The sequence below is a fragment of the Vulpes vulpes genome, chromosome 8, assembly GCF_048418805.1.
Source record: "Vulpes vulpes isolate BD-2025 chromosome 8, VulVul3, whole genome shotgun sequence".
Lineage (NCBI taxonomy): Eukaryota > Metazoa > Chordata > Mammalia > Carnivora > Canidae > Vulpes > Vulpes vulpes.
The window spans coordinates 54,200,776-54,228,670 of record NC_132787.1 but is presented as its reverse complement, the minus strand read 5'-3'; the positions used below and the strand labels follow the sequence as shown (position 1 = coordinate 54,228,670).

The following is a 27,895-nucleotide window of genomic DNA, read 5'->3' as shown; positions in this document are numbered from 1 at the left end:
CAGGCCTGGTGGGAAAACCTATGGGAATGCGCTGGGACAGCCTGAGCCGTGATGGCACTAAGCTAAAACAAGGAAGTCAACCTTCTACACTCTGCCTTTCCTATAATGCTGAGACATATTTTCCTTATTAGGAGTTAAAACAAGTGGTAACAAAGTGGCCCAGGCCTATGCTGGGCAGAAAAGGAGACTTTCTGTCAGCCCTAGTCTGTGCTGTAGGTCACGTCTCACATAGCTTTGGAAGAAGGGGTCACTTGCCAGTGAGTTTTGTGTTAGGAAAGGGATAATGATCTGAAGGTTATCAAAGCAACAAGTGAAGTGAAATGAAAAGAAAAAGGGTTCCTGCGGGGCATCTGGTATAAAAAGCACAGGTTGTGCCACATACTCTAGGAATACAGAGAACCCATGCAAGAAAAGCTGCCCCTGAAAGGAGGGCAGATGTCTGGCACAAGCCCATCCCTTGGAAAGCTAAGGTAGCAGTAGAATCTCTACCCAACAAGGATCCTGAGAGTTGGCTCTTCATTCATTCTAGGAAAAAAGCTTCCTTTAATGGTTCTTCCTGCAGCTCCCCCAAACTGGTCTTGGCGAGGCCCCACAGGCAGAGAGAACACATCTAGCTAGGAGGCTTCCATTAACTTTCCTCTCATAGATGTATATATATATGTCTATATATATATATATATATATATATAATTTTTTTTCTTAAAAATAAATTCCATGAACTCATAAAGCTCTCGTCTGCAATCAAATGCAAAAGCAGAGCATCCTACTCAAAGGCTCTGAAACACACATATCAGCCTCAAAGCAAATTAGCCTTCCAGTCTTAAGTAAGACTGATCCAGTCCAGAAAGGCAAGGGAGGTGCTTCTCTTAAATCCTGGGAGGCAGGAAGGGATCCCTTCAGATAGGCTTGTACAGCAGAGTAGTGACATACTTCTTCTTGTAGCGATGGGTTGCACTAAGGACCATCACACTGTCCTGCAAGGGAAAGAAAACATGCAGCTAATTCGCTAGTTCATATGATAAGTGGCTCTTCCCCAGCCATCAGTCCCTCAGTCTGTCACATTTAACAGAGACAGTTGATATTACAGAAACAGGTTGGTTTGGGAGTCAACTCAACTTAAATTCCAATCCTGACTTCTCTATTTGTGGCCCTGAGTAATCTACTTATGCCTTTAAGCCTTTTTTCTCATCATGACAAAGGACAACACCTACCATGAAGGTGGCTCTGATGATTATATGAGAGTATCTGGCACAGTATCTGACACATAATAGGTGAAGAAATATTAGTCTCCTACCTCACTTCTTTCCCCACTTCAAAATTGAATATTGGGCTTAAAACTAGCATGGAAAAAAAAAATCCTGACATTCATTTTTAGAAGGAAGTCTAAAATGCAATGAGAAGAAATGGCAATGATCCTTCCTCCCCACCCATTTCCAAGCCCCAAAGCAGGTCTGATTTCCACTTAATACCAGGGATGAACTTAAAAAGTTCATTCTAATCAAAAGGAGACTCAGGAATCCCTCTACATCCTTGAACAAAGTGGACCCCAAAAACTTCTTTGGAAAGACACTCAATCCGATGGATCAACTCCAAACAGCCTAAACAATCTGACAGAACCAGGAATGGGTCAAGGCCAAGCTGAATCACAGTAATCAAGACCTGGACCTGGGTCAGAACCAATATGAAGAGTAAGAGGTACTCTTTTCCTGGCTGTGTTAGCTCAAGAGTATGACATGGGAGATGGTAGCCCTGTGAGAGTATCAGTTGATAGCCAAGGAGCAGTTACAGGAGGCAATACTCAGTCTGATCCCACGGAGCTCCAGGAAATCCAACTGAGAAACCAATGCATCTTCCCATTTTCCCATATGCTGTATTATCTACAATGAATGCTTCTCAGATTAACCTTCTATGACCAGACTATGCTGGTCATAGCTTAAATATGACAGAAGTTAAGCAGGTAAAAAATTCAACTCCAGGTAGGGTTTGATAGAGATGAGAAGCAGGTGAAAGAAAGACCTACTTGGAAAGACCTGAAGCAGTGATCTCTAGGAAAGAACATGGAATGAGGACAGGAGGACCTCCGTCCTCTCTCTGGTACTTACTGGCATTATGACCTTCTCTGAGCCTTATTTTCTTTTATCTATAAAACAGGGGTTAAAAATAATACTTACCCACAAGGTTATTACAAAAATTAAATTCAGTAATATATATTTGAAAAGTACTACATAATCTGCTAAAGATAGCTGTATCAGTGATCTCTCTAATCGGGATGCACATCTAAGAAATATAAGCAGCTTAAAAAACAATTACTGGGGATCCATCCTAGATGCACTTATTCAGAATCTCTGGGGAGGTAGACTTTGAATGGTAGTTTTACAAATTTCCCAGGTGATTGTGATGATAATCAGCCTAGTCCAGTAACTACAGAGCTCATAAACCTATGAGCTATAAAACCTCATTCCAAAAGCCACACCACAAAAACATGACAAGATTGAATGTGTATTTTCAACCCAGACTCTAAAGCAGTAGAGAAACTAAAAAGGACTCTAGAATTGGAGGGGACAGAGCAAATGTGGTCACATTTCTCCTTTACCTGGTGCAGAAAACGATGGAGCCAGTGAGTGTATATGACTGAAGAACCCAAAAGCAGCTCACATCCACCTTTAAAAGTCAAACGTCTAAATCACATTCAAGCAGTCTCTGAACTAGAGGATAAACTTGCTTTGTCTGCAAATGAAATCCTAGTGCTAATGAACTCTAATTTAATTGAGTAGGTCAGGGATCCCTGGGTGGCGCAGCGGTTTGGCGCCTGCCTTTGGCCCAGGGCGCGATCCTGGAGACCCGGGATCGGATCCCACATCGGGCTCCCGGCGCATGGAGCCTGCTTCTCCCTCTGCCTGTGTCTCTGCCTCTCTCTTTCTCTCTGTATGACTATCATAAATAAATAAAATTTAAAAAAAAAATTTTTAATTGAGTAGGTCATACAAAGGTTATAGCTATCCAAAAAGAAAGCAGGAAGAAAAAAGTTCATTCAGTCACAGGGCAATTCAGCTAGCCAGAACATCGGGATAGGGACTAAGATTAAAAACAAACAAACAAAAACCCATCTACTAGTTTAAAAAAAAAAAGAAACTTCTTTTCCTATAATTTGACCATTACAGCCAGCTTTAGCTTCAGTGAGGTAGCAGGGCAAGTAACCACTGGAGAACATCTGTTACCCTTGCCTTCCCATTTTGGGAAGAGCCAGGCCCACCACTTACCTTAATGGACAATGCATAGAGATGGTTCAGCATAACATGATTGGGCTCAGGAAGCAAGGCTGGGTCACACTAAGGAGGAAAAAAAAAATCACTGACTAAGGTTAAATGCACAGTTTTAAAGCAAACAGTTTAATTTACTCTTCCTTAGAGCTCTTTGGAACTGTTGAGAAACTCTATACTAGAATATGTATTTCTTTTAAATAATACACTCAACCTAATATATATCAATCATTATGTTATCATTACAGAGAATTAGGAAAATTCTGAGTCCAGGGCAGAAACTCTATACCTTCGCTTCTATTTATCTCCCTTAACAGAGCTAAAACAAAAATCTTGCCCACAACATATATAGATTTGTGTTAAGAGGCAAAAAATAATCTTAGTGGGAATCAAGTAAATTGACTAGAGATATAAATTATATGGACCAAAAAAACCCAACCCAAACCCCCTATACTCCTTTTGTATATCCCCAGATGGTAAGTGTGCCTTATCTTGTGTTGGAACAGAAGTCCCAGAAATTGATTCTAATATTGTTAGGCCCAGAGGATAACTATGACTTTTGATATCAGTACCTGGACAAGTCACAATTCAGACTTGGAAAAAGGAATCTTTAATGCTATTGATATGTATGATTTATATTCTCAACACAGCTTTGTAATAATCCCAACCTTTAGGATTACTAACTTTGGCTCAAACAGTCCTAGTAACACCAACATGCCCCAGCAATTCTCTTAGGATACTCACAGAAATATTAGTGTCCTTGTTAAGAATAACTTGAAGAAGGTGAGGAGGTAGGATGGGTGGGGATTTGAATCTCTCCTCGGATCGAAATACATACATTTCTTGACCATAAGGCCCTGGGGGAGAGCTGGAAAGGTCTGGAAGATATTTATCCAAATATAAGAGAAAGTTGAAGAGCCAGTAAAAATATATGAAAAAACTGTCACTACATGGCAGCTAATATTAAATATGGTAGAAGTCATCGATCATATACTTGTAACCTGCTGGGTCTACCATGTAAGACAAAGAAAGAGTCTGAGTTATCCTGAACATGGACCCTGAAATTCTTCAACATGGCAACATGATGTGGAGGACAGAGGAGGAGATGAGGAGTGAAAGATGTAGGTTCAGAGAAGAGCTACTCTATTTATCAATTGTATAACCTGGGACAAGTCCTTTTACTCCAGTCAGTTTCTTCATTCATAAACTGACAATAATAATCCCTATCCTATTTCACAATGTTTTTACAGGAATCAAATGAGTTAGCAGATATGACAATGCTTTGTAAACTGTCAAACGATGTGAAAAAATTAGGTTTTTCCTTTTTTCCACCCAAGCAACAAACAACAAGGTTATCAACTCTAAGACTGCTGACATTACAATGATTGCAACAATGATGACAAGACTACTAACAACGTAGTAGTTGTTAGGGAAATGTAAATCAAATACCACTCTACATTCATTAAAATGGCTATGATAAAGAACACAATAATAATTGGTGGTGAGGCTGTGGAGAAATTGGAACCTTTTTACTATCCCCATTGCTGGCAGGAATGTAAAATGGTGTAGCAGCTTTGGAGAACAATTGGGTAATTCCTCCAAAAGTTAAGTTAAAGCAGTCATAGTCTTGGGAAATGAAAACATATGTCCACACAAAGACTTGACCACAAATGTTCAGAAGAGCACTGTTTATACTAGACAAAAAGTAGAAATGATCCAAATGTCAATTGGTTAATGAATGGATAAACAAAATCATATATCCTTTCAGTGGAATTTTATTCAGCCATAAAAAGGAGTGAAGTACTAATACATATTACAACATGGATGAACTCTGGAAACATGCTAAGTGAAAGAAGCCAAACACCAAAGACCACATATTGTGTGATACTATTTATATGAAAAGTCCAAAATAGTTAAATCCATACAGATACAAAGTAAATCAGGAAATGGGGTGAAAGAGAGAAGAGAGAAATATCAAAAGTATGCTAGTTCTCTTTCTATATAATTTTGATTCTATGTCTCTTGTTCATCAGTTGCTTCGCCAGAATCATATAACGCAAAAACGTAGAGCTGCAAGTGGTCTCATCATTTAATTCAGTATAATTAAACCCTTGTTAACCACTGCCCCACCAGTCAAGAATAATGTTCACCTTTATTTTCTGAGCTTATATGATGAAAATATTTGCATGATTTTCATAAACAAACAATTACTATACTGCTGGTCTTTTGGAAGCTACATAAACCACCCTTGTGCCCTGAGATTCTAATATGCTCCACTGAAGCTTGTGTCTCCTCAGCTGAGAATCACTGTGATTCTAAGCCTCTGATTTTAGTGATACGGAACTGAGAACCAGAAAGGTTGAAGACTAGTCCATGACTTCAAAGTTAGTGAGTAGCAGGCTTTGAACACACAAAGTGTGCTCACTGGAAATAAGGTGCCCAGTTCTTTAGAAAGTTATAGCCTTTAATGTAGCATACTGAGATGGTTAACTGTGGATGTGGTTAGCAAATCACTCTTCTGATGCTGGAGCAAATGCGATGAAAGCCATGGAAAAGTAACATTGGGAGAAACAAAAGGATATAGGTCTTTTCCTCTACCAAGAACATTTTTTTTTAACCAAAACTTACAAAACTTCAGTTAACATATATACCAAAGAGTTGTGGGGTTTTTGTAACCCTTTCTCCCCAAAGGCTGCCATAGTTAGAGGACTAAATAAAAAAATACTGCCAGCCAACCTATCAAACTGGCAGGATTAAACTAATGCAGCTAAACAAGGCAAACTAAACAAAACTAGCCTGGGTTGGGTAAATTGTCAAAAGGTCAATGAAAACTTGAAATATTACCAGAAGTAGATTTTTAAACTATAAAGCACTTTGGAAGCTCATGAAAGAAAGGATAAAATAGAAAAAAAACTGTATCACATGGGGCAACCCCGGGTGGCTCAGCGGTTTAGTGCCACATTCAGCCCAGGGCCTGATCCTGGAGACCTGGGATAGATTTCCATGTCGGGCTCCCTGCATGGAGCCTGCTTCTCCCTCTGCCTGTGTCTCTGCCTCTCTGCCTCTCTCTCTGTGTCTCTCATGAATAAATAAAATCTTTTTTTTTCTTCTAAAGAAAATCCCTTAAAAAAAAGGTGGGGGGGTATCACATGTAACAAAGACACACATTCTGCTGAGACTTGTGTTACAGGCGTGGGGGGGTGGATGGGGAGAGAGAGAGAATTGAGTTATAATGTAAAACAAATGTCTTGCTGTAGATCCTAGTTAAAGAGTTTGAAATCATGGGGCACCTAGGTGGCTCAGTTAGCCTTTGGCTCAGGTCATTATCCCAGGGTCCTGGGAGAGAGACCTGCATAGAGATCCCTACTCAGCCGGGAGTCTGCCTCTCCTTCTCCATCTCCCTCAGCTCATGCTCTCTCTCACTGTCTCAAATAAATAAAATCTTTTTAAAAAGTTTTTAAATCAAATACACTGAGATTTCTTTTCTCTCAGAGAAGGAGATCTAAACGTTTAGAGGAAAAATATACATATATGTACATATAACGCATATATGATTCAGAAGATTCTTGAGGAGAAAATGAAAAGACAAAAACCACTCTTAGGAAGAAACTTGCATTGTAAGAAAAACACATTAAGAAAGAGCAAATACTACAAAATTACCTCGACAAGATGTCTCCGAGCTTTCCATTGAATCTAGTTTTAAAGCATCAAACACCTCAAAGTCAGATTTCTTGACATGGATCAAATTGTTAATTGTGCCAAGCTGACTGGTAACCACAGGCTGAAACAACGAATGGAAAACATTCATAAACCCTGTTTTAATTCATCGCTTCCATCTAACTCCTATTTTAAAAAATGATCTTACTCAGCACCTCCATCTTTAATCAAGAGAGAAATCCTCCAGTGTAGGAGCCCATCAATCCTGACAGGAATGATGTTTGATACCAAAGGGAGTAACAGCCAAAAGAACATAGTTAAGATAATGGCTACCCTTGGAGATCAAGACCTTACCTCTGACGGATCATGAACCCACTGTCCATCCACGAAAAACTTGTACTGGTGCTCTCCCTCAGGGAGGTCTAAGATGGCAACAAAGTCATTATGGCTACAGAAGAAAACACAAAGTTAACAGGCCAAGTTCCTGTTAGAAGACAGAATGCAAATATAAAAACCATGAGACATTCACAACATCATACCAATGATCTCCCACAATCCTAAGCGATTGTTCCCCATGGAATAAAAATAATTTATAAACTCATTCTCCTTTTCTGTATCACCTTGAGCATATATTTGCCAGCCCGTCCCAATAACTTTAGTTCTTAATTAATATCTGGAAAAGAATAATAGATGTTAATCCCCCAAAATGGTTCACCTTAGTGCAACTAATTTGCTTTAGGAACAGATCCCTCACAAGTGTAAATAAGATAGCAGGTAGCTTCAGAATACAGAAGTGCCTCAAGATACCCCTTCCAAATTTTGGTGAGCCTTTTCTGAAAAAATGACCTACATATAAATGAAGGGCCATTCTGATTAACAAGTAATTCATTATTGCTCTGCAAGCAACAATTCACATTATTACCTAGAACATCATGTGTTTTGTTTTAGTGCAGAAATCAGAGCAAGTGGACTCAGCCAGTTACAGATGACTTCCCACAAGCATAGACAGGACTTGTGTTAACACAGTCCTAAAGAATGTACCCACAAAGCTGAATAAGTTCCTCTGAGGTAATGATATTCCAAGCAGTAAAACATCTCTGACTCACTGAGATTTAAAAAGAAAAAAAAAAAAAAAAGGTCACAGATGTAGTTATTGGTCACAGAAAATATTCTGGAGAGAAGTCCCTAGCTGGTGAAGAGGAGTAGTCCAGCCAGGTCTCTCTCCTGAGAAGGGAAATCAGGTCCCTACTCCTGGACCCTGTAGACTCAACCAAGAACACTTGTCTTCACCTCTTAATCAGTGGAATCTTGGTGCTCCAATTGTTGAAGGACCCAGAGATGAAGACCTCTTTGCCTCCTTCAGACCATCGGATAACAGTGGGCCGAGCCTGCTGTGTGGGCTTTACGGAGTCCTCCAAATCCTGTTGCCATGATACAAACTCTTTGTCCCCAGGGAGCTGTAAGAAGGATTAGGTCATCCCTAAATTGTGACCCAGGAATTCTTAAAAGGTCACTCTCCTCCCTAGGGCAGAGAGGGGTGCTATGTTTCTGGTAAGAATCAATAAGCCTTGAAATTAGCAGCTGAATCAGATTTTGAACAAACTATAGAAAAATAAGTCATCTAGGACTCAAATGGTCAAACAGCTTATGCTCAGGGGTTGACCAAATCACAACCTAACTTTAGAGTCTGCATGTATCACTCACCCTTTCAGAGCCTTCGGATCTCCCTTTAAAACAAGTTGGGGGAGGGGGTGTGCTTACTCCCAGTTACCAGATCAACCCACAGGCAGGCAATTATGATATACTTTTGAGTACCTCTTAAGAGAAAAAAATAAGAAAAAAAGTATGTTTCCATAAAAAGCAATGAACTTAGCCATGTATTTTTCATATGTAAGTATGATCAGCTCTCAATTATCGGTAGTAATGCAAGTTAGAGATACTGTAATTCGTAAATAATTTTTTTTTTAACTTTATTTAATTTATTTATTTATTTATTTATGATAGTCAGAGAGAGAGAGAGAGGCAGAGACACAGGCAGAGGGAGAAGCAGGCTCCATGCACCGGGAGCCTGATGTGGGATTCGATCCCCGGTCTCCAGGATCGCGCCCTGGGCCAAAGGCAGGCGCCAAACCGTTGCGCCACCCAGGGATCCCAATTCGTAAATAATTAATAAACTTCATTTTAGCTAATAGGTTACAAAAGGACATTAAAAGCATAAAAAAATCATGTATCATTGGTTTCTTAAATTTTGAGAAGTGGTTATAAATCTTACTTGCTCACTCCTGCCAGGTATATACTAATTATTTCAGGAGTGAGGATGAAAACTCTGGACCCTCAAGAAACATCAGATCAAAAACACGGCTTTTGTTTAAGGAAGCTTCCTTTAACAAAAGCCGTTTCAATAGCAAATGAGGTCTGTAAGGATTCTAAAAAGAAAAAACAAATGGACTCCTTATTTAGTTTATTTTCATTACCATCCTTTAGAACAAAAGTTGGCAGAAGATGGTCAGTGAGCCAGATGCTTTTATAAATAAACTTTTCTTGGAAAATTGCCACACTCACTCATTTACATATTTATCTACAGCTATTTTCATGCTATAGTAGCCAAACTGTTGTGATAGAGACTGTATGGCCCACAAGGTCTAAAATATTTACTGTCTGGTCCCTTATAGAAAAAGTCTACTGACCCCCACTTCAGAATGGTTTAAATGACTTCGGTAAATAGGACTGTACTGTATCAAGTCAAAATGTCACCAAATAAAATAATGTGGGTTAAAAAAAAAGGATTAATTTATTCATATGGGCTTTACTTTCAAAATGGCTAAGGACTTCCATATTGTCTCTCAATATTCCTCAAAACTATACTAATGAGACACCAGTAACAGCATAAACTGAAGTAAACAGAGAATTGAAGGGACTTTCACATTACGTAAGGAAGTGACTTAAGTGAAAACCTTGATCTCCATATTCCTAAAGGAATGCACCTTTGCCAGAATGGCTGCATTAGAATTACAAAAATTTTTACATATGCCTAAGAATAACTCAGATTCTGGTTTACATATGGGACCTAGGAACCTGTTTTTAAAAAGCTTCACAGAGAATATTATTACTGTGATTATGTTAAACAAAGGAAAAAACCTCAACTTTACAGATACATCCTAAAATATTTACAGATAAAATAATATTTGATAGGATGTCTGGAATTTGTTTCAAAATATTTGGTAGGGGGAAGTGGATTGGCATAGACATGACATAAATTTGTTCAAATTTAATCATTGTTTAAACTGGGTGATGGGTATATAGGAGTTTACTTACTATATTACTCTAACTACTTTGAAACATGGAAAATGTCTCTAATTTTCCATATAGTGTTTAAACAAATTTTAGGTGATTCTAATGTGCAAAAAGGGTTGAGAACCACTGACCTAGTCCACTGAAGAGGACTGGCATTTGAAGCAATGTTGGCCCCACTGCCACTGTTTCTATGAGTTACTTTGATGATTTAGTATTTTCAATTTCGAATTTGAAAGCTACAAACTATTAATATGCCCGGCTTTGGAAGAAAGCCCTTCCACATATGACATGACATTTCTGTGGCAGGCCTGAGTGCAGCTGACTAGCAGAAAGACCATTTACTCCAAGTTAAATCGTCAGCAAAATCATTATGAAAAGAGGCAAAACAATGAGAACTACAGTTTGAAAATATTTAAGTAAAACAATGAAGGAAGAAGTAAAGAGACTAGATTGAGAACTATAAAATTTTACATGTATAAGAGACCTTAGGAATTATCTGAACCAATTTTCTTATTCACAAATGGCAAGACTGGGGTTAGGGAAGGAAGGAACCAAAATAGGCTCCATTTCAGATGGGGCAACCGGGCTTTTATTCAGCACACCAATTATTGCAGTCAGTCTGACAAATACACTGTACTTAAATCCTGAGTCATTGACATAGGAAAAGTGTAAAATTAGGAGGTGGATCACCTTGAGAAAGCTTCTAAGGAAATTCAAAATGACTGGCTAGATGGCCCAAATGCTGACAAAGAAGTTCTAAAGTGGGAGAAGGAAGAAAGGAATGGAGAAGAAACCCCAAGATGGTTCTTTTAACCACCTTCACTTCTTTTTCTGTAGTTATGTTTTCAACTGGGATTCAAGAAAATAAACAGAATCCAAATTTCATGTGCTACCAATGGGGCAAATCATTTCTTTACTCCCTAAAACCCCAATTTGGTGAAAGGTTTGAAGTGATAAAAAACATCAAACACACCTGAATCTCCTCAATCCCTCCATTTTTTCTACTTCCTCCCACTCGGACTGCCTGGAGGGATTATTGTTATTTCATGCTGACAGCTCTAAATGGGACTAGAAATGTTCAGATGGTAATCCCATTGCAATCAACTCTATCTAATCTACGGGTGGGCACAAGTTGCCGCTTTTCTGGAAGTCCTTGGATTTGAGAGCAAGGTCTGCCTGCCCGGCAGCTGCGGGTTGTCCGTTTTCAGCGATGGGAACATCATGAATTCCTACTGGAAGAGGAGAAATCCTGGATCGTTTGCTCTCCCAGTTGACCAGTAGCTGGGTGTGAAGGAAGCACCTCAGCCACCACAATATAAAGGATGAGATGAAAACTGAGCAGTCAGCCAAAGGAAGTCCTTTACTGATCTCCAAGACGAGGAGAAAGTATCAAATAGGCAAGTGGTTGCTGCTCACGATCGGGCCAAAGGGGAAGAGGATCCGAAGTGCTGGGTTCTTAGAAGAGCAGAAATGATACTGATACCTACAGGTTATCAGAAAAAAGAAATGCATTTGCCTACCTCAGGATAAACCTGAGAAACTGTCTCAGATGATCAGCCACTCAGGCAACCTACCGTTCTTTTAAGTTTTCTACCAGGGTCTATAGGGTTTACAACCTATAAACTCATCAGTACTCTCCAAGAGGGCTCCTGCCTGTTCGGAAAACCAGGGATGGGTGTGTGTGTGTGTGTGTGTGTGTGTGTGGCGTTGGGGGAGGGGGGGGCTCTACAGTCCCCATCGTAAAAATATGGCCAGCAGGTCAGGCGAACAACAGAAACTCCGCCTCTATAGTATTCTGAGGCAGCACCGCAGGCCTAAGTTGCCCTCCAACATCTCCGTCCCCCCCAGCCCCATCCCTTTAATTCAGAAAACCGAAGCCTAGGTCAGCGTGATAAGGAGGAGCCAGGAAGGGGAGGAGCAGCCGGACAGCCGGCCTGCCGCGGCTGGGCCGCCGGGGCGCGCGCGGGGAGGCTCACCTTGGGGTCGGGCAGGCTGAAGACGCTGGGGTCGTCCGTACTCCCCACCATGATCTTGTGCTCCTTGCCCGGCGCGTGGCCGCCGGCGCCCTCGGCGCGAGAAGCCTTGGCGCCGTGGCGCTCGCCAGCCACCCGGTCGCTGGTGGTGTTTCCCATGGCTGTAGCTCGAGTCGGGGGCCGCCTGCCGGGGCGAACGACCCCGGGCTTTAACACCCGGCGGCCGCGTCGGGGCGCCCCCCGCTCCGCCCCTGCGCCTGGGGACCCGGGCCAGGGAAGCCCCGCCCCAGGGAAGCCGAGCCCGGGGTCCCCTCCTTCGTCGGCCTCCGGGAGCGCCCGGAGCCACCCCCCACCCGCCACCCGCCACCCGCCTCCCGACGCCCGCTGCTGGGGGAACCCACTTCGGGGAACTCCCCGCACCCCCGCGTTCACTGCCCGGGGGCGCCCCCACCCCAGTCACCTCCCGCGATGCTCTTCCTCCTCCCCTAGCCACTCGTGAGATGGCTGTTCTGCGGTTACGTCCACCAATAAAGTTATTGAAATTGAAGCCGCGCCCCGGGCCAGAGATCCGGGTTTCCTCCTAAAATGGCTACGAGGCCAGGGGCGCCAGGCCCGCCAGGCCCGCCAGGCCCGCCCCGCGCGCGTTCCCTACGGCCGCGCGGCGACGGCTCCCGAGCTCGCCGGCCTCTCTAGCCGCCACCGCCGCCTCGGTGGTGGGCAGCCTCCCGCGCCAGGCGGGGGCGCCCGCTCCGCGTTGGCCTCGGGCTGGGCGGGGCTGGGCGGGGCGGGGCGCGGGCTCCGCCGACGCCGACCCGGCCTCCTTGGCGCGGTCAGCCGCGGGCCGGCCTTCCGGAGGGGACGGTCTCCAGGGACGGCGGGGCCGCCTCCCCGGCCTCAGGTGCTCCGTGCCCGGAGAAGCGGCGCTGCTTCCTTGCCGCCCGCCTCACCTGGCTTCAGGTTAAACCGAACGTTCTCTGGGCAACCCGGACAGGTGGGTTCCTCCAGGGATTTAGAAACAGTGTTTCCTACTGGAATCAGAAGGAAGTAGTGGCGACTGCTTGAGGTACCTACCAGCCGGCTGCGGTGGGGAGCAGCCAGCCTCGACTGGGGCCCCAGTGAGGAAGGAGTAATTAGGGGAGAAGCCTTGACAGATGCGTGAAACTAGTCTGAAGAGGAGGAGAAAGCTATTCTGAGCTAAGAAACAGCGAATGCAACGAGCAACCCCAAAAGAAACACCATTTGAGGAAGACCAACAAGAAGAGAAGGAACAGTGAGAGCAGAAAGGGACAAAGATTGTCCTCGCGTTGGAACGGATCTAGGTTTTTGCTGATGATTAATGGAACGTGTATGGTATTTACTAATTCATTCTTTGTGTTATAATTATGTGCATTTCTGATTCCCTACCGGAAACCGTTATCACTCAATGTGTGTTACACAGACCAGCAGCTTTGCCATCACCTGGGAGCTGGCTAGAAGTGTAGAGTCTGAGGCTCTATCCTACAGGATCAGAATCTGCATTTTAACAAGATCCTCAGGGGAATGTGTATACATATTAAAGTGTCAGAAGCACTGCTTTGAAGGCTGGCAGAGAGCAAGTCTAGTTTTGATTCCTCTTCCTGTTCTGCATGCATCTTGTCCGGAGTAAGCTTTTCATAAATATTTGCACAATGAAGGGTATAATACCGTTTACTACATTTCTAACAAGATAATACCACTGAAACAAACAGCGATGGGGGAATGCCAAGTCGTACAAGGCCACCCTTTTTGAATGAACAGCTTTATTTTGTTGAAAAGTTTATTTTTCATTAAAAAAAAAAACGTACACTTAGGTTTGACAAATTCGCTTCTCTGCCTTTTGTCTTTCCTCTGCCCTAGTAAACTCAGAGATTCTCTGGTTCTTAACCAAAGACAGTTTGCAGAAAAAAGAATGTTGCGGATAACATTTTTACTGTGACCTTTTGCTCCTCCCTCCAAAATCTCCACTGCCTGGTTACCTCCTTTTTGGTCCCTACTGTTCCCCCTCTCTACCACTTCCATTCATTCTTTCCACTGCACTCTGCAGCAAGGCCGCTGAAGGGAGTAATACATTGAATCTTGTGTACTATTCAGGTTTCTTTTTTTTTTTTTTTTAATTATTTATTTTTGATAGTCATACAGAGAGAGAGAGAGAGAGAGAGAGGCAGAGACACAGGCAGAGGGAGAAGCAGGCTCCATGCACCGGGAGCCCGACGTGGGATTCGATCCCGGGTCTCCAGGATCGCGCCCTGGGCCAAAGGCAGGCGCCAAACCGCTGCGCCACCCAGGGATCCCCCTATTCAGGTTTCTAACCACAGGGCAGTTTCTCTATGCCAAATAATAGGTCCTTACAGTAGTCAAATCAGCATAGCAGAAGCAAACCAGAGATTATATTGGCGAATGGGAAACTTATTAAGAAAAGAAACTTCTTGTCTAATAGAAATGACTTTTGGGTCATCTCCTTTGGGGGATTACCCATGACATCGTTTTGCTCTAGTAGCATTTATGAGTCAGTCCATAGTTAATATTATATTGCATATATGGATATACATTATGCAACTATGCATAATATGCATAATTATATGCATATTGCACATTCAGACAGTAATTAACACTGTTATCCTACAGTAATTAACATCCTACAGTAATTAACACTGTAGGATGGATTAATTGCTTCTCTCCAGTCCCAAGTTTGTTTGTTTGCTGTCACTCCAGTATTTTCTCTTTCCTTTAAGAGGGAAGGAAAAGGAGGTAACAAAGTAACCTGTGGGGGTTCTCTTGATGTTACTGTGTCTCATGCCATTGCCACTCATTCTCCTCAGATCAGCCTTTCTGCCTGATAAACAGAGGAATAACAGAGAGCATGGAAAGCATCATAGCACAGTAAGCTTTTATGTACACTGCTAAAGGTGTCCTTCTGAGAGTTAAAGATGTGGTAATGGGAGAAGAGTATACTGATTTTACAGAACTTGATGACAGGTTAGATTAGGCATCTGGAGGTTTACATTCCCATTTCCCCTCCCATTTGTGGTCAGGGATGAGTAGGATATCTCATCTTGGTGATTTACATTTCAAAAGGCAACCTGATATTTTTTTTTATAAAGTCAAACGTTCACTTAACATGTAGTTTAGTAATCCCACTCTAAGGTACTTATCCAGGGGCAGCCTGGGTGGCTCAGCGGTTTAGTGCTGCCTTTAGCCCAGGCTAAAGGATGTGATGGAGTCCCACATTGGGCTCCCTGCATGGAGCCTGCTTCTCCCTCCACCTGTGTCTCTCATGGATAAATAAATAAAATCTTTGAAAAAAAAAAAAGGTCTTTATCCAGGTGAAATAAAGATGGGTTCACACAAAAACCTGCACACAAAACTTAATTTGTACAAAACATATGTGGCTTTATTCATATTTATTCCCAAATGGAAACAACACAAATGTGCTTCACCTGGTGAATCGATGAACAAAATGTGGCATAGTTGTAAATGGAAAACTACTCAGTAATAAAAAGGATTAAACTCTCCATACACACATGGATGAATTACAGATGCATTATGGGGAGTGAAAGAAGCCAGATTCTATTTACATGACTTTCTGTAGAAAGCAGAGGATCAGAAACAGAACCATGCCTTTCAGAAGTTGAGGATGGGAACGCAGGGGTTGACTACAAAGGGCAGGAGGGAATTTGGGGGGGACGACGACAGAACTGTGTCTGCCAAAATGTACAGAACTGTACAATTAAAAGGGTGAGTTTTATTGTAAAAAAAATTATACCACAGGGGTGCCTGGGGGGCTCAGTCGGTTAAGCATTTGCCTTCAGCTCAGATCATGATCCCAGGACCTCTAGTTGGGCTTCCTGCCCGGTGGGGAACCTGTTTCTCCCTCTCCTGATCCCCCTCCCTGCTTGTGCTTTCTTTGTCTGTCAAGTAAATAAAATCTTTAAACAAATTATACCTCAATAAGAAATGAAAACAATTTAATACTATTTTTCTTCTTTTTTTAACATTCAGCACTTTATGAGTTGTGTTTAACACCCAATGCTCATCACATCACATGCCTTCCTTAATTCCCATCACCCAGTTACCCCATGCCCTGCCCCCCACTGCCCCTTCAGCAACTGTCAGTTTGTTTCCTATAGTTAAGAGTCTCTCATGGTGTTTCTCCCTCTCTAATTTCTTCCCATTCAGTTTTCCTTCCCTATGATACTCTGTGCTGTTTCCTATATTCTACATATGAGTGAAGCCATATGATAATTGTCTTTCTCTGACTGACTTATTTCGCTCAGCATGATACCCTCCAGTTACATTGATAATGGTAATTGGTGCAAATGATAAGTATTCATCCCTTCTGATGACTAATATTCCATTACATATATATATATGTCAATGGGACACCTGGGCTCTTTCCATTGTTTGGCTATTGTGGACATTGCTGTTATAAACATTGGGGTGCAAATACCCCTTCAGATCACTATGCTTGTATCTTTGGAGTAAATACCTAGTAGTGAAATTGCTGGGTCATAGCATAGCTCTTTTTTTAACTACTTTTGGAACCTCCATACTATTTTCCAGAGTGGCTGCATCAGCTTGCTTTCCCTCCAACAGTATGAGAGGGTTCCCCTTTCTCCACATCCTCCCCAACATTTGTTGTTTCCTGAGTTGTTACTTTTAGCCATTCTGACTTGTGTGAAGTGGTATCTCACTGTGGTTTTGATTTGTATTTCCCTAATGCCAAGTGATGTGAAGTATTTTTTTCATGTGTCTGTTGGCCATTTGTATATCTTCTTTGGAGAAATATTTATTCAGATCTGTGTTATTGTCATTTCTAACCAGAAATATTTATTTGGCATTTATCCCACTTCTGGCACAGAGCTCCTGAAACCCTTGGAATTTCCTAAGTGCCTACTACAGTTGTCTCTTGTTATGTTAACGAAGTGACTATTATTATTATTATTTTTTATAAGTTTATTTTTTATTGGTGTTCAATTTGCCAACATATAGAATAACACCCAGTGCTCATCCCGTCAAGTGCCCTCCTCAGTGCCTGTCACCCAGTCACCCCCACCCCCCCGCCTTCTTCCCCTTCCACCACCCCTAGTTCGTTTCCCAGAGTTAGGAGTCTTTCATGTTCTGTCTCCCTCTCTGATATTTCCCACTCATTTTCTCTCCTTTCCCCTTTATTCCCTTTCACTATTTTTTATATTCCCCAAATGAATGAGACCATATAATGTTTGTCCTTCTCCGATTGACTTATTTCACTCAGCATAATACCCTCCAGAACATCCACGTCGAAGCAAATGGTGGGTATTTGTCGTTCTAATGGCTGAGTAATATTCCATTGTATACATAGACCACATCTTCTTTATCCATTCATCTTTCGATGTACACCAAGGATCCTTCCACAGTTTGGCTATTGTGGGCATTGCTGCTATAAACGTTGGGGTGCAGGTGTCCTGGCGTTTCATTGCATCTGTATCTTTGGGGTAAATCCCCAGCAGTGCAATTGCTGGGTCGTAGGGCAGATCTATTTCAAAGTGACTTTTAGAAGGAGGGACCAACTTGGGTAGTTTAGAGGGCTGGAAATTTCAGTCCCACCCCACTGACCTTCAGGAGTAGAGAGGGTCTGGGGGTTGAATCAATTGCCAATGGCCAATGATTTAATCAATCATGCCTATGTAATAAAGCCTTCATAAAAACTGAAAAGGACAGGATTTGAAGAGCTTCCAGGTTGGTGAACATGTGGAGATTCAAGGGAGAGTGGTGAGCTAGGAAAGAGCATGGAAGCTTCACGCCATTTCCCCATACCTGCCCTGTGCATCTCTTTATTGTTCCTGAGTTATATCTTTTTATAGTAAATCAGGAATCTAGTGAATAAGTGGGTTTCCTGAATTCTGTGAACCACTCTAGCAAATTAATGGAACCTAAAGAGGAGGTCTAGGAACTTCCAATCTATAACCTGTTGGTCAGAAACCCAGGTGACAACTTGAACTTGTGATTGGTGTCTGGAATGTGTGCGTAAGGAGGTTGGGGGCACTTCTGTAGGAAAGAGCCCTTAAGCTGTGGGATCAGACACCATGTCCAGATACATAATGTCAGAATTGAGTTGAATTGTGAGACACACAACTAGCGTCCTAAAAATTGCTTGTTGGTACGGGGAATTATTCCAACTCTGATGTTGGAATTCATGACCAGAACGCTTAAGGACCTTTGCATATTTTCTATTTGAATTATTTGTTTTCTTGCTATTGAATTGTTTGATTCCTTATTTTGAATATTAGTCCCTAGTGAGATATATCAGATATATGGTTATATATCAGATAAATGTTTTCTCCCATTCAATAGGTCACTTTTTCATATTAGTTGATTGCTGTGCAGAAGCTTTTTAGTTTGATGTAGTTCCACTTGCTCATTTTTGCTCATTGCCTTTGCTTTTGGTGTCTAATCCAAATCATAACCAACACCAATGCCAAGGAGTCTGCCCTTTATTTATTTTTTTTGAGAAGTTTTATAGTTTCAGGTGTTAAATCTTTAATCTATTTTGAGTTAGTTTTTGTGAGTGATAAGGTAAGGGTTTAGTTTCATTTTTTTATGTGGATAGTCAGTTTTCCCAGCACTACTTATTAAAGAGATTTTCCCAGAATTTTGTGGTTTTGGTGCCCTTGTCAAAGATTAGGTGACTATATATAGATGGGTTTATTTCTGGGCTCTCTACTCTCTTCCTTTGGTCTGTGTCTACGTTTTTATGTAGGTACCTTACTGTTTTGATTACAGTAGTTTGAAATCAAGAAATGTAATACCTCCAGTTCTGTTCATCTCTCTCAAGATTCCTTTGGCTTTTTGGAGTCTTTTGTGTTTTTTTATTTTATATTAAAATAATCTTATTCTGGCCTAGAAGCAGTAGTAAGTTCTGATATTCTCTCTACCCAAAGGAAGAGGAACCAAATTAAAGGGTCCAGAATTTTCCTCACATATTATCATAATTAGGATTTGCGTGTGAATTTTATCTTGTAATCTCAAAATTGCCCTGTGAGAGTAGACAGGACAGAGAATTATATCTCATTTTATAAATAAGGCTCTGGTTAAATATATAGCCAGCATTTCCTTAAATGATATTTATACTTCATTCATTTCTCGAAAACTTGATGAGGGTCTAGTACCTGCTGGGCTATGCTAGGCAGCCCCTGCTCTGGAATTGCTCACAATCTTGAAATCTCCAAGTGAAGAATGACTATGACTCCAAGTAGGTATAACTCTAAACCTGATATTTATGGACACATAAATGTTTATAGTGACACTTATGGCTAAACATTCACTGAAAATTTCCTTTTCTTAAAGTATAAACTTAAATTATTTGAAGAATTAGTATCTCAGTTAGCATCATAGTTAGCAGGCATTGATTGAGCACTTAATATATATATCACCACATGGGTATTGATTTGGTACAAAGAGACTGTTAACTATAAATTGTTTGACTTAGGGCAAGTACCCTTATCTTTCTAATTGTAAATTTTGTCATATGTAAAATAGAGGATTATGGCAAAACTAAATCCTGAGTTATAGTTGATGACATCATTCCAAGCTCTGTCCTCTGAAGGGCCTAGAGAAAAAATGACACCCAGTAGCTACGAGCACACCTAGCACCTAGTTTTTGGCTTCTCATACCATTCTTTAATAAGAGGAACCAGGACTCTTGGAAGAAGTGGCTGCTTTTAGGACTGGGACACTGAATGTACAAGATAAGTCTGGGGCATCTGGTAGTGCCAGAAAGTGAAGAAGTGCTTAAACCAAACAAACAAACAAATGCCACACAAAAAAAAACAGTTGGGGATATGTCACAGGGACAGAGGAGCCAATGCAATAGCTCCTAATGGCTAAAGATGGAATAATATGAGCAATGAAATAAATATTACAGTATTGGATTATAACCCAAATTATAATATAAATATCTGTGAGTCTATGCTGATATAAAGAAATAATTAAATAAGCAAGTAGAAGGGGAAGAATTCTTCCCATACAGAAGAATTCTAAGACATTTATATAGATACCCTTCCCTCAAAGAGATGAAACATAACTGTCAACTGTTTAAGTGTAGGCTGAGTATAGTAATTCCTTCTAAGGGGTACAGTATATTGGGAGGGGGGAGAATAACTTAACATTAGAGAAACGTGACAAACACAACTTCAGCCAGTTGATCAAGATTAACACCATCAGTGACAAGTCAGTAGCATGTACCCTTGATATAATGTAATGAGAATAACACTTTACTTCTGTGATCTTTTTCCTGAAAAACTGTACAGCCTCATCATGAGAAAAAGTATCAGATACTCACCAGTAAAGGATATTCTACAAAATGCTTAACCAGTAGTATTCTTCAAAACTGTAAATCATCAAAAACAAGGAAAGTCTGAGAAACTATCAAACATTATATGGTCTCATTCATTTGGGGAATATAAAAATTAGTGAAAGGGAATAAAGGGGAAAGGAGAGAAAATGAGTGAAAATATCAGTGAGGATGACAAAACATGAGAGACATCTAACTGAGAAATGAGCAAGGGGTAGTGGAAGGGGAGGTGGGCGGGGGGTTGGGGTGACTGGGTGATGGGCACTGAGGGGGGCACTTGGCGGGATGAGCACTGGGTGTTATGCTATATGTTGGCAAATTGAACTCCAATAAAATTTTTTTAATTAAAAATAAATAAAATTAATAAAAAAGTTTAAAGGAGCCTAATGATGAGGGGTAATGTATTTTGAGTGGGATCCTGTGACAGAAGAAAAATCATTATTAAATAAATTTTAAAATTATGGAACTTAGTTCTTTTTAAAATGTCAAGATCAGTAGACTTAATGATGTACTATAAGCTGGCTAATTGAATTTATTTTTTATTTTTTGGCTAATTGAATTTAAATTTTAAAAAAAGAAGAAGAAAGTGTCAAGATCCTGAAAGAAAAAAAGACTGAAGAACTGACAAAGATTGGGGGGGAGTAAGGCTACATAACTAAATACAATATGGGATCCTGGGTTTGAAAAAAGGAATTAGTTTGAAACTGTTGAAATTTGAATAAGGTCTGTGGTTTAGTTAATAGAATTGTATCAATGTTAATTTCCTTGGTAGTTATTGTAATGTTATATGAAATCTTATAATTAGGGAACCTGGGTAAAGGGTATATGAGAATTCTCTGTACTATTTTTTTTAATTGAAGTATAATTGACATACAATATCCCAGTAGTTTCAGGTGAACACCAAAGTGATTTGATATTTTTATACATTATGAAATAATCCCCCTGATAAGTCTAGTTACCACCTTTCACCATGCAAAATTATTACAATATTATTGACTGTATTCCCTATGCTGCATATTACAGCTGCATCACTTATTTATTTTATGACTGGAAGTTTATACCTCTTAATTCCCTTCACCTTTTTTGCCCCTCCCAACCCTTCCTCACTCTGGTAACCAATAGTTGTTTTCTGTATCTCTGAGTCTTCTGTTTTGTTTTGTTTGTTGTTTTGTTTTGTTTTTTTAGATTCCACATATAAGTGAAATCATACAGTACGTCTTTCTCTGCCTGGTTTATTTCACTTAGTATAATATCCTCTAGGTCCATCAATTCTGTCACAAATGGCAAGATTTCATCATTTTTTATGCCTGATTAATATTTCTTTGAATATATGTACTACAACTTCTTTATCCATTCATCTATCCATGGACACATAGTTAGCTTTCAAGTCTTGGCTATTGTATATAATGCTACAATGAACATAGGGATGCATTTATCTCTTCAAATAGGTGTTTTCATTTTCTTGGATAAATACCCAAAGGTGGAATTGCTGAATCATAGGGCAGTTCTATTTTTAATTTTTTTAAAGATTGTATTTATTTATTCATGAGAGACAGAGAGAGAGAGAGAGAGGCAGAGACATAGGCAGAGGGAGAAGCAGGCTCCATGCAGGGAGCTGAATGCAAGACTTGATCCCGGGACTCTGGGATCATGCCCTGAGCTGAAGGCAGATGCTCAACTGGTGAGCCACCCAGGCATCCCTGTTTTTAATTTTTGTGAGAAATCTACATACTGTTTGGCATAGTGCTGCACCAATTTACATTCCCACCAATAGTGGGTGAAGATTCTCTTTTCTCCACATCTTCACCAACACTTGTTATTTTTTATCTTTTTGATAATAACCAATCTGGTGTAAGCCAATCTGATGAATAAATATCAGTTGTGAAGTGATATCTTATTTTGGTTTTGATTTGCATTTTCTTGATGGTAAATGATATTGAGCATCTTTTCTTGTGCCTGTTGATCACCTATATGTCTTCTTTGAAAATATGTCTATTCAACTTCTCTGCTCATTTTTCAATCAGGTTGTTTGTTTTTTGGATATTGTATAAGTTCCTTATTTGGATAGTAATCCCTTAGCAGATGTATGATTTGCAAATATCTGCTCACATTCAGTAGGTTGCCTTTGTTTATGGTTTCCTTCATTGTACCAAAGCTTTTTGGTTTGATGTAATCTCATTTGTTTATTTTAGTTTTTCTTGTCCTTACCTGAGGAAGCTGGTCCAAAAAGATACTGTTAAATTTGACCTAAGAGCTTTCTGCTAATGTTTTCTTTTATTTCTTTGGTTTTAGGTCTTACATGTAAGTCTTTAATCCATTTTGAATTTATTTTTGTACATGGTATAAGAAAGTGGTCCAGTTACATTCTTTTGCATGTAGCTGTGCAGTTTTCCCAACACCATTTGTTGAAAAGACTATCTTTTCCCCATTGTATTCTTTTCTCTTGTCATAGATTAATTGACCATATACGTATGGGTTTATTTCTGGGCTCTGTCTGCTATTCTGTTGATCTATATCTGTTTTCGTGCAAGTACCATATCATTTTGATTACTATAGCCTTGTGGTATAGCTTGAAATCAAGGAGCATGAGACCTCCAGCTTTGTTCTTCTTTCTCAAGATTACTTTGGCTATTCAAGAGTCTTTTTTGATTCTGTACAAATTTTAGGATTGTTTGTTCTATTTCTGTAAAAATTGCCATTGGAATTTTCATAGAAATTGAATTAAATCTGTTTATTGCTTTGGGTAGTATGCATATTTTAACAATATTAATTCTTTTACTTCATGAGCACAGATATCTTTCCATTCATTTGTGTCATTTTTAGTTTCCTTAATCACTGTATTATAGCTTTCAGTCTACAGGTCTTTCACCTTCTTGGTTAAATCTATTCCTAGGTATTTTATCTTTTTGATGCAATTGTAAATGAGATTGTTCTCTTAACTTCTCTTCTTTGTTATTAGTGTATAGGAATGCAACTGATTTCTTCAGTGTGCAGAAGTCTGTTGCACTTCTATACATCAGTAATGAAGCAGCAGAAAAAGAAATCAAGGTATCAATCCTTTGCAATTGCACCAAAAATAGAAATACCTAGGAATAAACCTAACTAAGAGCTAAAAGATCTGTACTCTAAAAAGTATAGAACACTTATGAAAGAAATTGAAGAGAACACAAAAAAAATGGAAAAACATTCCATGATTAGAAGAACAAATATTGTTAAAATGTCTATACTACTCTAAACAATCTACATGTTTAATACAATCTCTGTCAGAATACCAACAGCATTTTTCACAGAGCTAGGAAAACAATCCTAAAATTTTTATGGAATCACAAAAGATCCTGAATAGCCCAAACAATTCTGAAAAAGAAAAAACAAAACTGGAGGCATCACGATTCTGGATTTAAAGCTGTATTACAAAGCTGTAGTTATCAAGACAGTATGGTACTGGTGCAAAAACAGACACATAGCTCAATGGAACAGAATAGAAACCCAGAAAGGAACTCACAACTATATGGTCAACTAATCTTCAACAAAGCAGGAAAGACTATCCAATGGAAAAGACAGTCTCTTCAGCAAACAGTGTTGAGAAAACTGGATAGCAACATATAGAAGTATTAAACTGGACCACTTCCTTATACCATACAGAAAAATAAATTCAAAATGGAAGAAAGACCTATATGGGAGACAGGAAACCATCAAAATCCTAGAGAACACAGGCAGCAATGTCTTTGACCTTGGCCAGAGCAACTTCTTACTAGATATGTTGCTAGAGGCAAGGGAAACAAAACCAAAAATGAACTATTGGGACCTCATCAAGATAAAAAGCTTCTGCATAGCGAAGGAAACAATCAACAAAACTAAAAGGCAGCCTACAGAATAGGAGAAAATATTTGCAAAAGACATATCTGATAAAGGGTTAGTATTCAAAATATATAAAGAACTTATCAAATCAACACCTGAAAAACTAATAGTCCAGTTAAGAATTGGGCAGGAGACATGAATAGACACTTTTCCAAAGAAGACATCTAGTGGCTAACAGATACACGAAAAGATATTCAACACCCTCATCATCAGGGAAATGTGAATCAAAATATGAAAATCTTTGGATTGCTTATTTCAGAGAAAAGAAACAAGGTGATTTGCTGACTGTGAGGAAAGGGGGCAGGTTTGAGGTTTGAACAGGTAAACATGTGAAATAATCAACTAGGAGAGTAGAACAAAGAATTGACTAGAAAAATGAAGTGGGATTGGCAGGTAGCACTGAAGGCCAACTTAGGTTTGGTCATCATGAATTTAAGATGTTAAGTCGGCATAGTGGTGTTTTTCTCTTGCTATATTTAGCTGTTTTAGTGGAGGAACATAACCAAAGGTAAAATTTAGCCAAGAAAGTATGGGGGAGAGGGACAAAGAAGTTGAGAGTGCATGTAGGGTGTAATTACAATGTTGGACCATGGATTTTAAGCTGGGTAGCCTGGGAAGTGAAGACAGAGTAGATTGATGGAGGTCCCAGTGGAGTTAAAGAACTGAAGGTGTTGGAATGAATGAGCTGAAAAGATAAGAGGTGGTTTTATAGAGTAGGAAATTGAATTTAAAAACGACATTGAGATTTTGGTGATGTTGGAGTTACTGGTAATGACAATGTCTTAGATATGACCATGGGTGTTGGTAGATAAGATGAGGTAGATCATAAGATCATTTGAGTGAGAAGGTCATTGAATTGAGAGACTAGGTGGCAGAGAGTGTTAAGATCTACTGCAACTCTCATTCTCATTCTCCCTTCCTCCTTAATAACAGAACTTTGATTTTTACATGGGCACTTTGATTCTTTGTATAAAGATGTATTTCTTAGCCTCCCTGGTAGCTAGATGTATATGACTAAGTTCTTCTAATGAGATCTAAGTGGGAGTGTATACTAAATGGAAAATTCTAGTAAATCACCTTAAAAGATTCTAATAAACCTCCTACATTTCTCTTTCCTTTTGTGTAGAATGTTCACATAATAATTAGAGCTCCAGCAACCATCTTGGACCATGAAGTAAAAATGGCATGCTGAGAGTGGAGCAGAAGGAGGAACTGTGGAGCTGTTCTAGCATCTTCCTCGAGACACTCTTCCTCCAGACTATTTATATGAGACAGAAATAAGTTTCAATTTTGTTTAAGTCATTGTTACCTTGGGTTTTTCTATTATATTGCAGCTGACCCAAATCCTAACTAATACACTGAATTAGTGTAAATATTACCTATATAGATGTTAATCAACTACAGGAGTAGTTATATTTATAAAGAGAGTGAGGCAGAGAGCATAGTGCTAAAACCTTCCCTGAATGAAGGGGAATAAATGGGAGACCTGTAAATTACTTCAAACAGTAGAGGTAGTAAGTGGAAGAAGGTGGGGAATTTGAGAAAGGAGGGAGAAACAGAAATGAAGATGAAGGAAGACATTTTACTCCACTCTCTTTCCTGTGTTAAGATAACCATTTATTTATATAAATTTTATACTTTTAAATTTCTTTAAATAAAAAAAATTAGAAGAGGGAGCAAAAGGAGAGGGAGACACAAAATCTTAAGCAGGCTCCATACCCAGCATGTGAGCCCAAAGTGGGGTTCCATCTCACAACCCTGAGATCATGACCTGAGCTGAAATCAAGAGTCAGATTCTTAACTGAGCCACCTAAATGCCCCAATACTTTTTAATTCCTGTGTTTGAGTGAGGAAGTAAATTGTACACAGAACATATAACATCTATTTCAAAACAAACATAATATTAGAGATGACTTACTGACTCAGATCAGTGATGTATTCCAGAATATTTTCTAGGACAACATGCTTGCCCCATAGACATTTCAAGATGGTAAGTGTTCTTAAACTCCTTAATCACTTTTTTATAAAAGTATCAGTCACTATTTTATATTTATATATGTATGTATGTATGTATATTAGGATATATTCATGATTATATTTAATCCTTTGAAAACATTAGTATATTAAAGAATACTCATGTTGAATTTTTTCTTTAATTATTAATGTACTGATGACTTATTATGTTTTAGGCAGCACTGGGAATATATAGAATAAATACAAAATGTCTTCCTTGAATTTACTAGTTCAAGGAAGAAACAGGTGAAAGAACCAATTGATATTAAATAATGTGACAAAAGATTCACCAAATAAAATTGAGCAAAATACCAGGTATAACAAGAGCACAGAAGGTCACCTATTTCATACTGGAGATCATCAGTAAGATATTCCTGGAAGATAACAGATGAAATGGATCTTGAATATAAAATAGGTGCTAGCCATCTGGGCAAGTGGAGAATTTATCAAGAGGAGGATACAGCAAAAGAATATTTGTAGAAGCATGGAAAAATACAGCACTTTGGAAAATTCCAAGTAGGCAGTCTGGAGGATATTTATATACTATTATATATTATATTGCCATTGACAAAAGTAATAGGACACAGATCTAGCATATTAAGTAAAATTATCTCATTTATTAATGTACTTGCCATTAATATACCATAAATTTAGCTTGTGGAGACTATTGGCTCAATGTGCTCAGCTACAGGAAAGAACTTAATCTAAGTGATCTTAAGAAAATGTCTCTTTTGACCTTATTTCACCATTTTCTCCTCTGTATAATTATAGCTAATGTTTATTCAGCAAAGAAAACAAAATTGCCATAATAAGTTACATTATGTTTCATTAGCACAACTTAATTTATAATCAAGGTAAAACATAGTAATTTATTTTGTAATTTCTTGATTAATTGATTGATTTAAATTCAAATTAGTTAATATATAGAGTAGTATTGTTTCAGGAGTAAGTGATAAATCTCCTGATTTATCTAATCTAATCTTTAAACTAATCTCCTGATTTATCACTTATATATATCACTGAGTGCTCACCACAAGTGGCCTCCTTAATACCCATCACACCACACCTACTTCCCTTCCAGCAGTCCTCAGTTTGTTCTCTATAAATAAGAGTCACTTATGGTTTGACTTCCTCTCTGTTTTTATCTTATTTTTCCTTCCCTTCCCCTGTATTCATCTGTCTGGTTTCTTAAATTCCACATGAGTGAAATCATATGATATATGTGTTTGACATATTTTACTTAACATAATTCACTCTAGTTCGATCCACATCATAGCAAATAGCAAGATTTTGTTATTTATATTTTCTTTTCTTTTCTTTCTTTCTTTATTGAAGTTCTATTTGCCAACATAGAGCATAACAGCCAGTGCTCCCCTCAGTGCCCATCACCCAGTCACCCCATCTCCCTGCCCACCTCCCCTTCCACTACCCCTTGTTCGTTTCCCAGAGTTAGGAGTCTCTCATGTTCTGTCACCCGAACTGATACTTTCACT

At 39.5% G+C, this 27,895-nt stretch overlaps 1 protein-coding gene across 4 annotated transcripts; it reads right to left on the bottom strand.

The window, feature by feature from the left end:
• Positions 1–628: 628 nt before the first annotated feature.
• On the bottom strand, positions 629–12,863 carry PRKAB2 (protein kinase AMP-activated non-catalytic subunit beta 2). Of its 4 annotated transcripts, XM_025982954.2 has the most exons (10): positions 12,645–12,863; positions 12,188–12,368; positions 8,208–8,374; positions 7,272–7,365; positions 6,921–7,041; positions 4,005–4,138; positions 3,261–3,329; positions 2,594–2,661; positions 2,103–2,140; positions 691–974 (listed from the first exon to the last, which is right to left on the bottom strand). In XM_025982954.2, exons 2-9 carry the CDS (start codon positions 12,341–12,343, stop codon positions 2,137–2,139), a joined length of 813 nt encoding a protein of 270 aa, XP_025838739.1. In that variant the 5' UTR covers positions 12,344–12,368; positions 12,645–12,863; the 3' UTR covers positions 691–974; positions 2,103–2,136. The 4 variants fall into 4 exon arrangements, with proteins under 4 accessions (XP_025838738.1, XP_025838739.1, XP_025838737.1 ...); XM_025982952.2 differs by lacking the exon at positions 2,103–2,140; XM_025982956.2 differs by lacking the exon at positions 2,594–2,661 and having other exon boundaries at positions 729–974.
• Between the last annotated feature and the right edge of the window lie 15,032 nt (positions 12,864–27,895).

What these genes read in the sequence shown, in the direction of transcription:
- PRKAB2 (XM_025982953.2), bottom strand. Translation starts at nt 12,343, where the DNA reads ATGGGAAACACCACCAGCGACCGGGTGGCTGGCGAGCGCCACGGCGCC. An exon ending in CTCGGAGACATCTTGTCGAG is followed by an intron (nt 4,139 to 6,920) that starts GTAATTTTGTAG and finishes AATATCTTCCAG; the next exon opens with ACCTTTCCAGCTCTCCCCCA. An exon ending in TCTATGCATTGTCCATTAAG is followed by an intron (nt 975 to 3,260) that starts GTAAGTGGTGGG and finishes TTTCCCTTGCAG; the next exon opens with GACAGTGTGATGGTCCTTAG.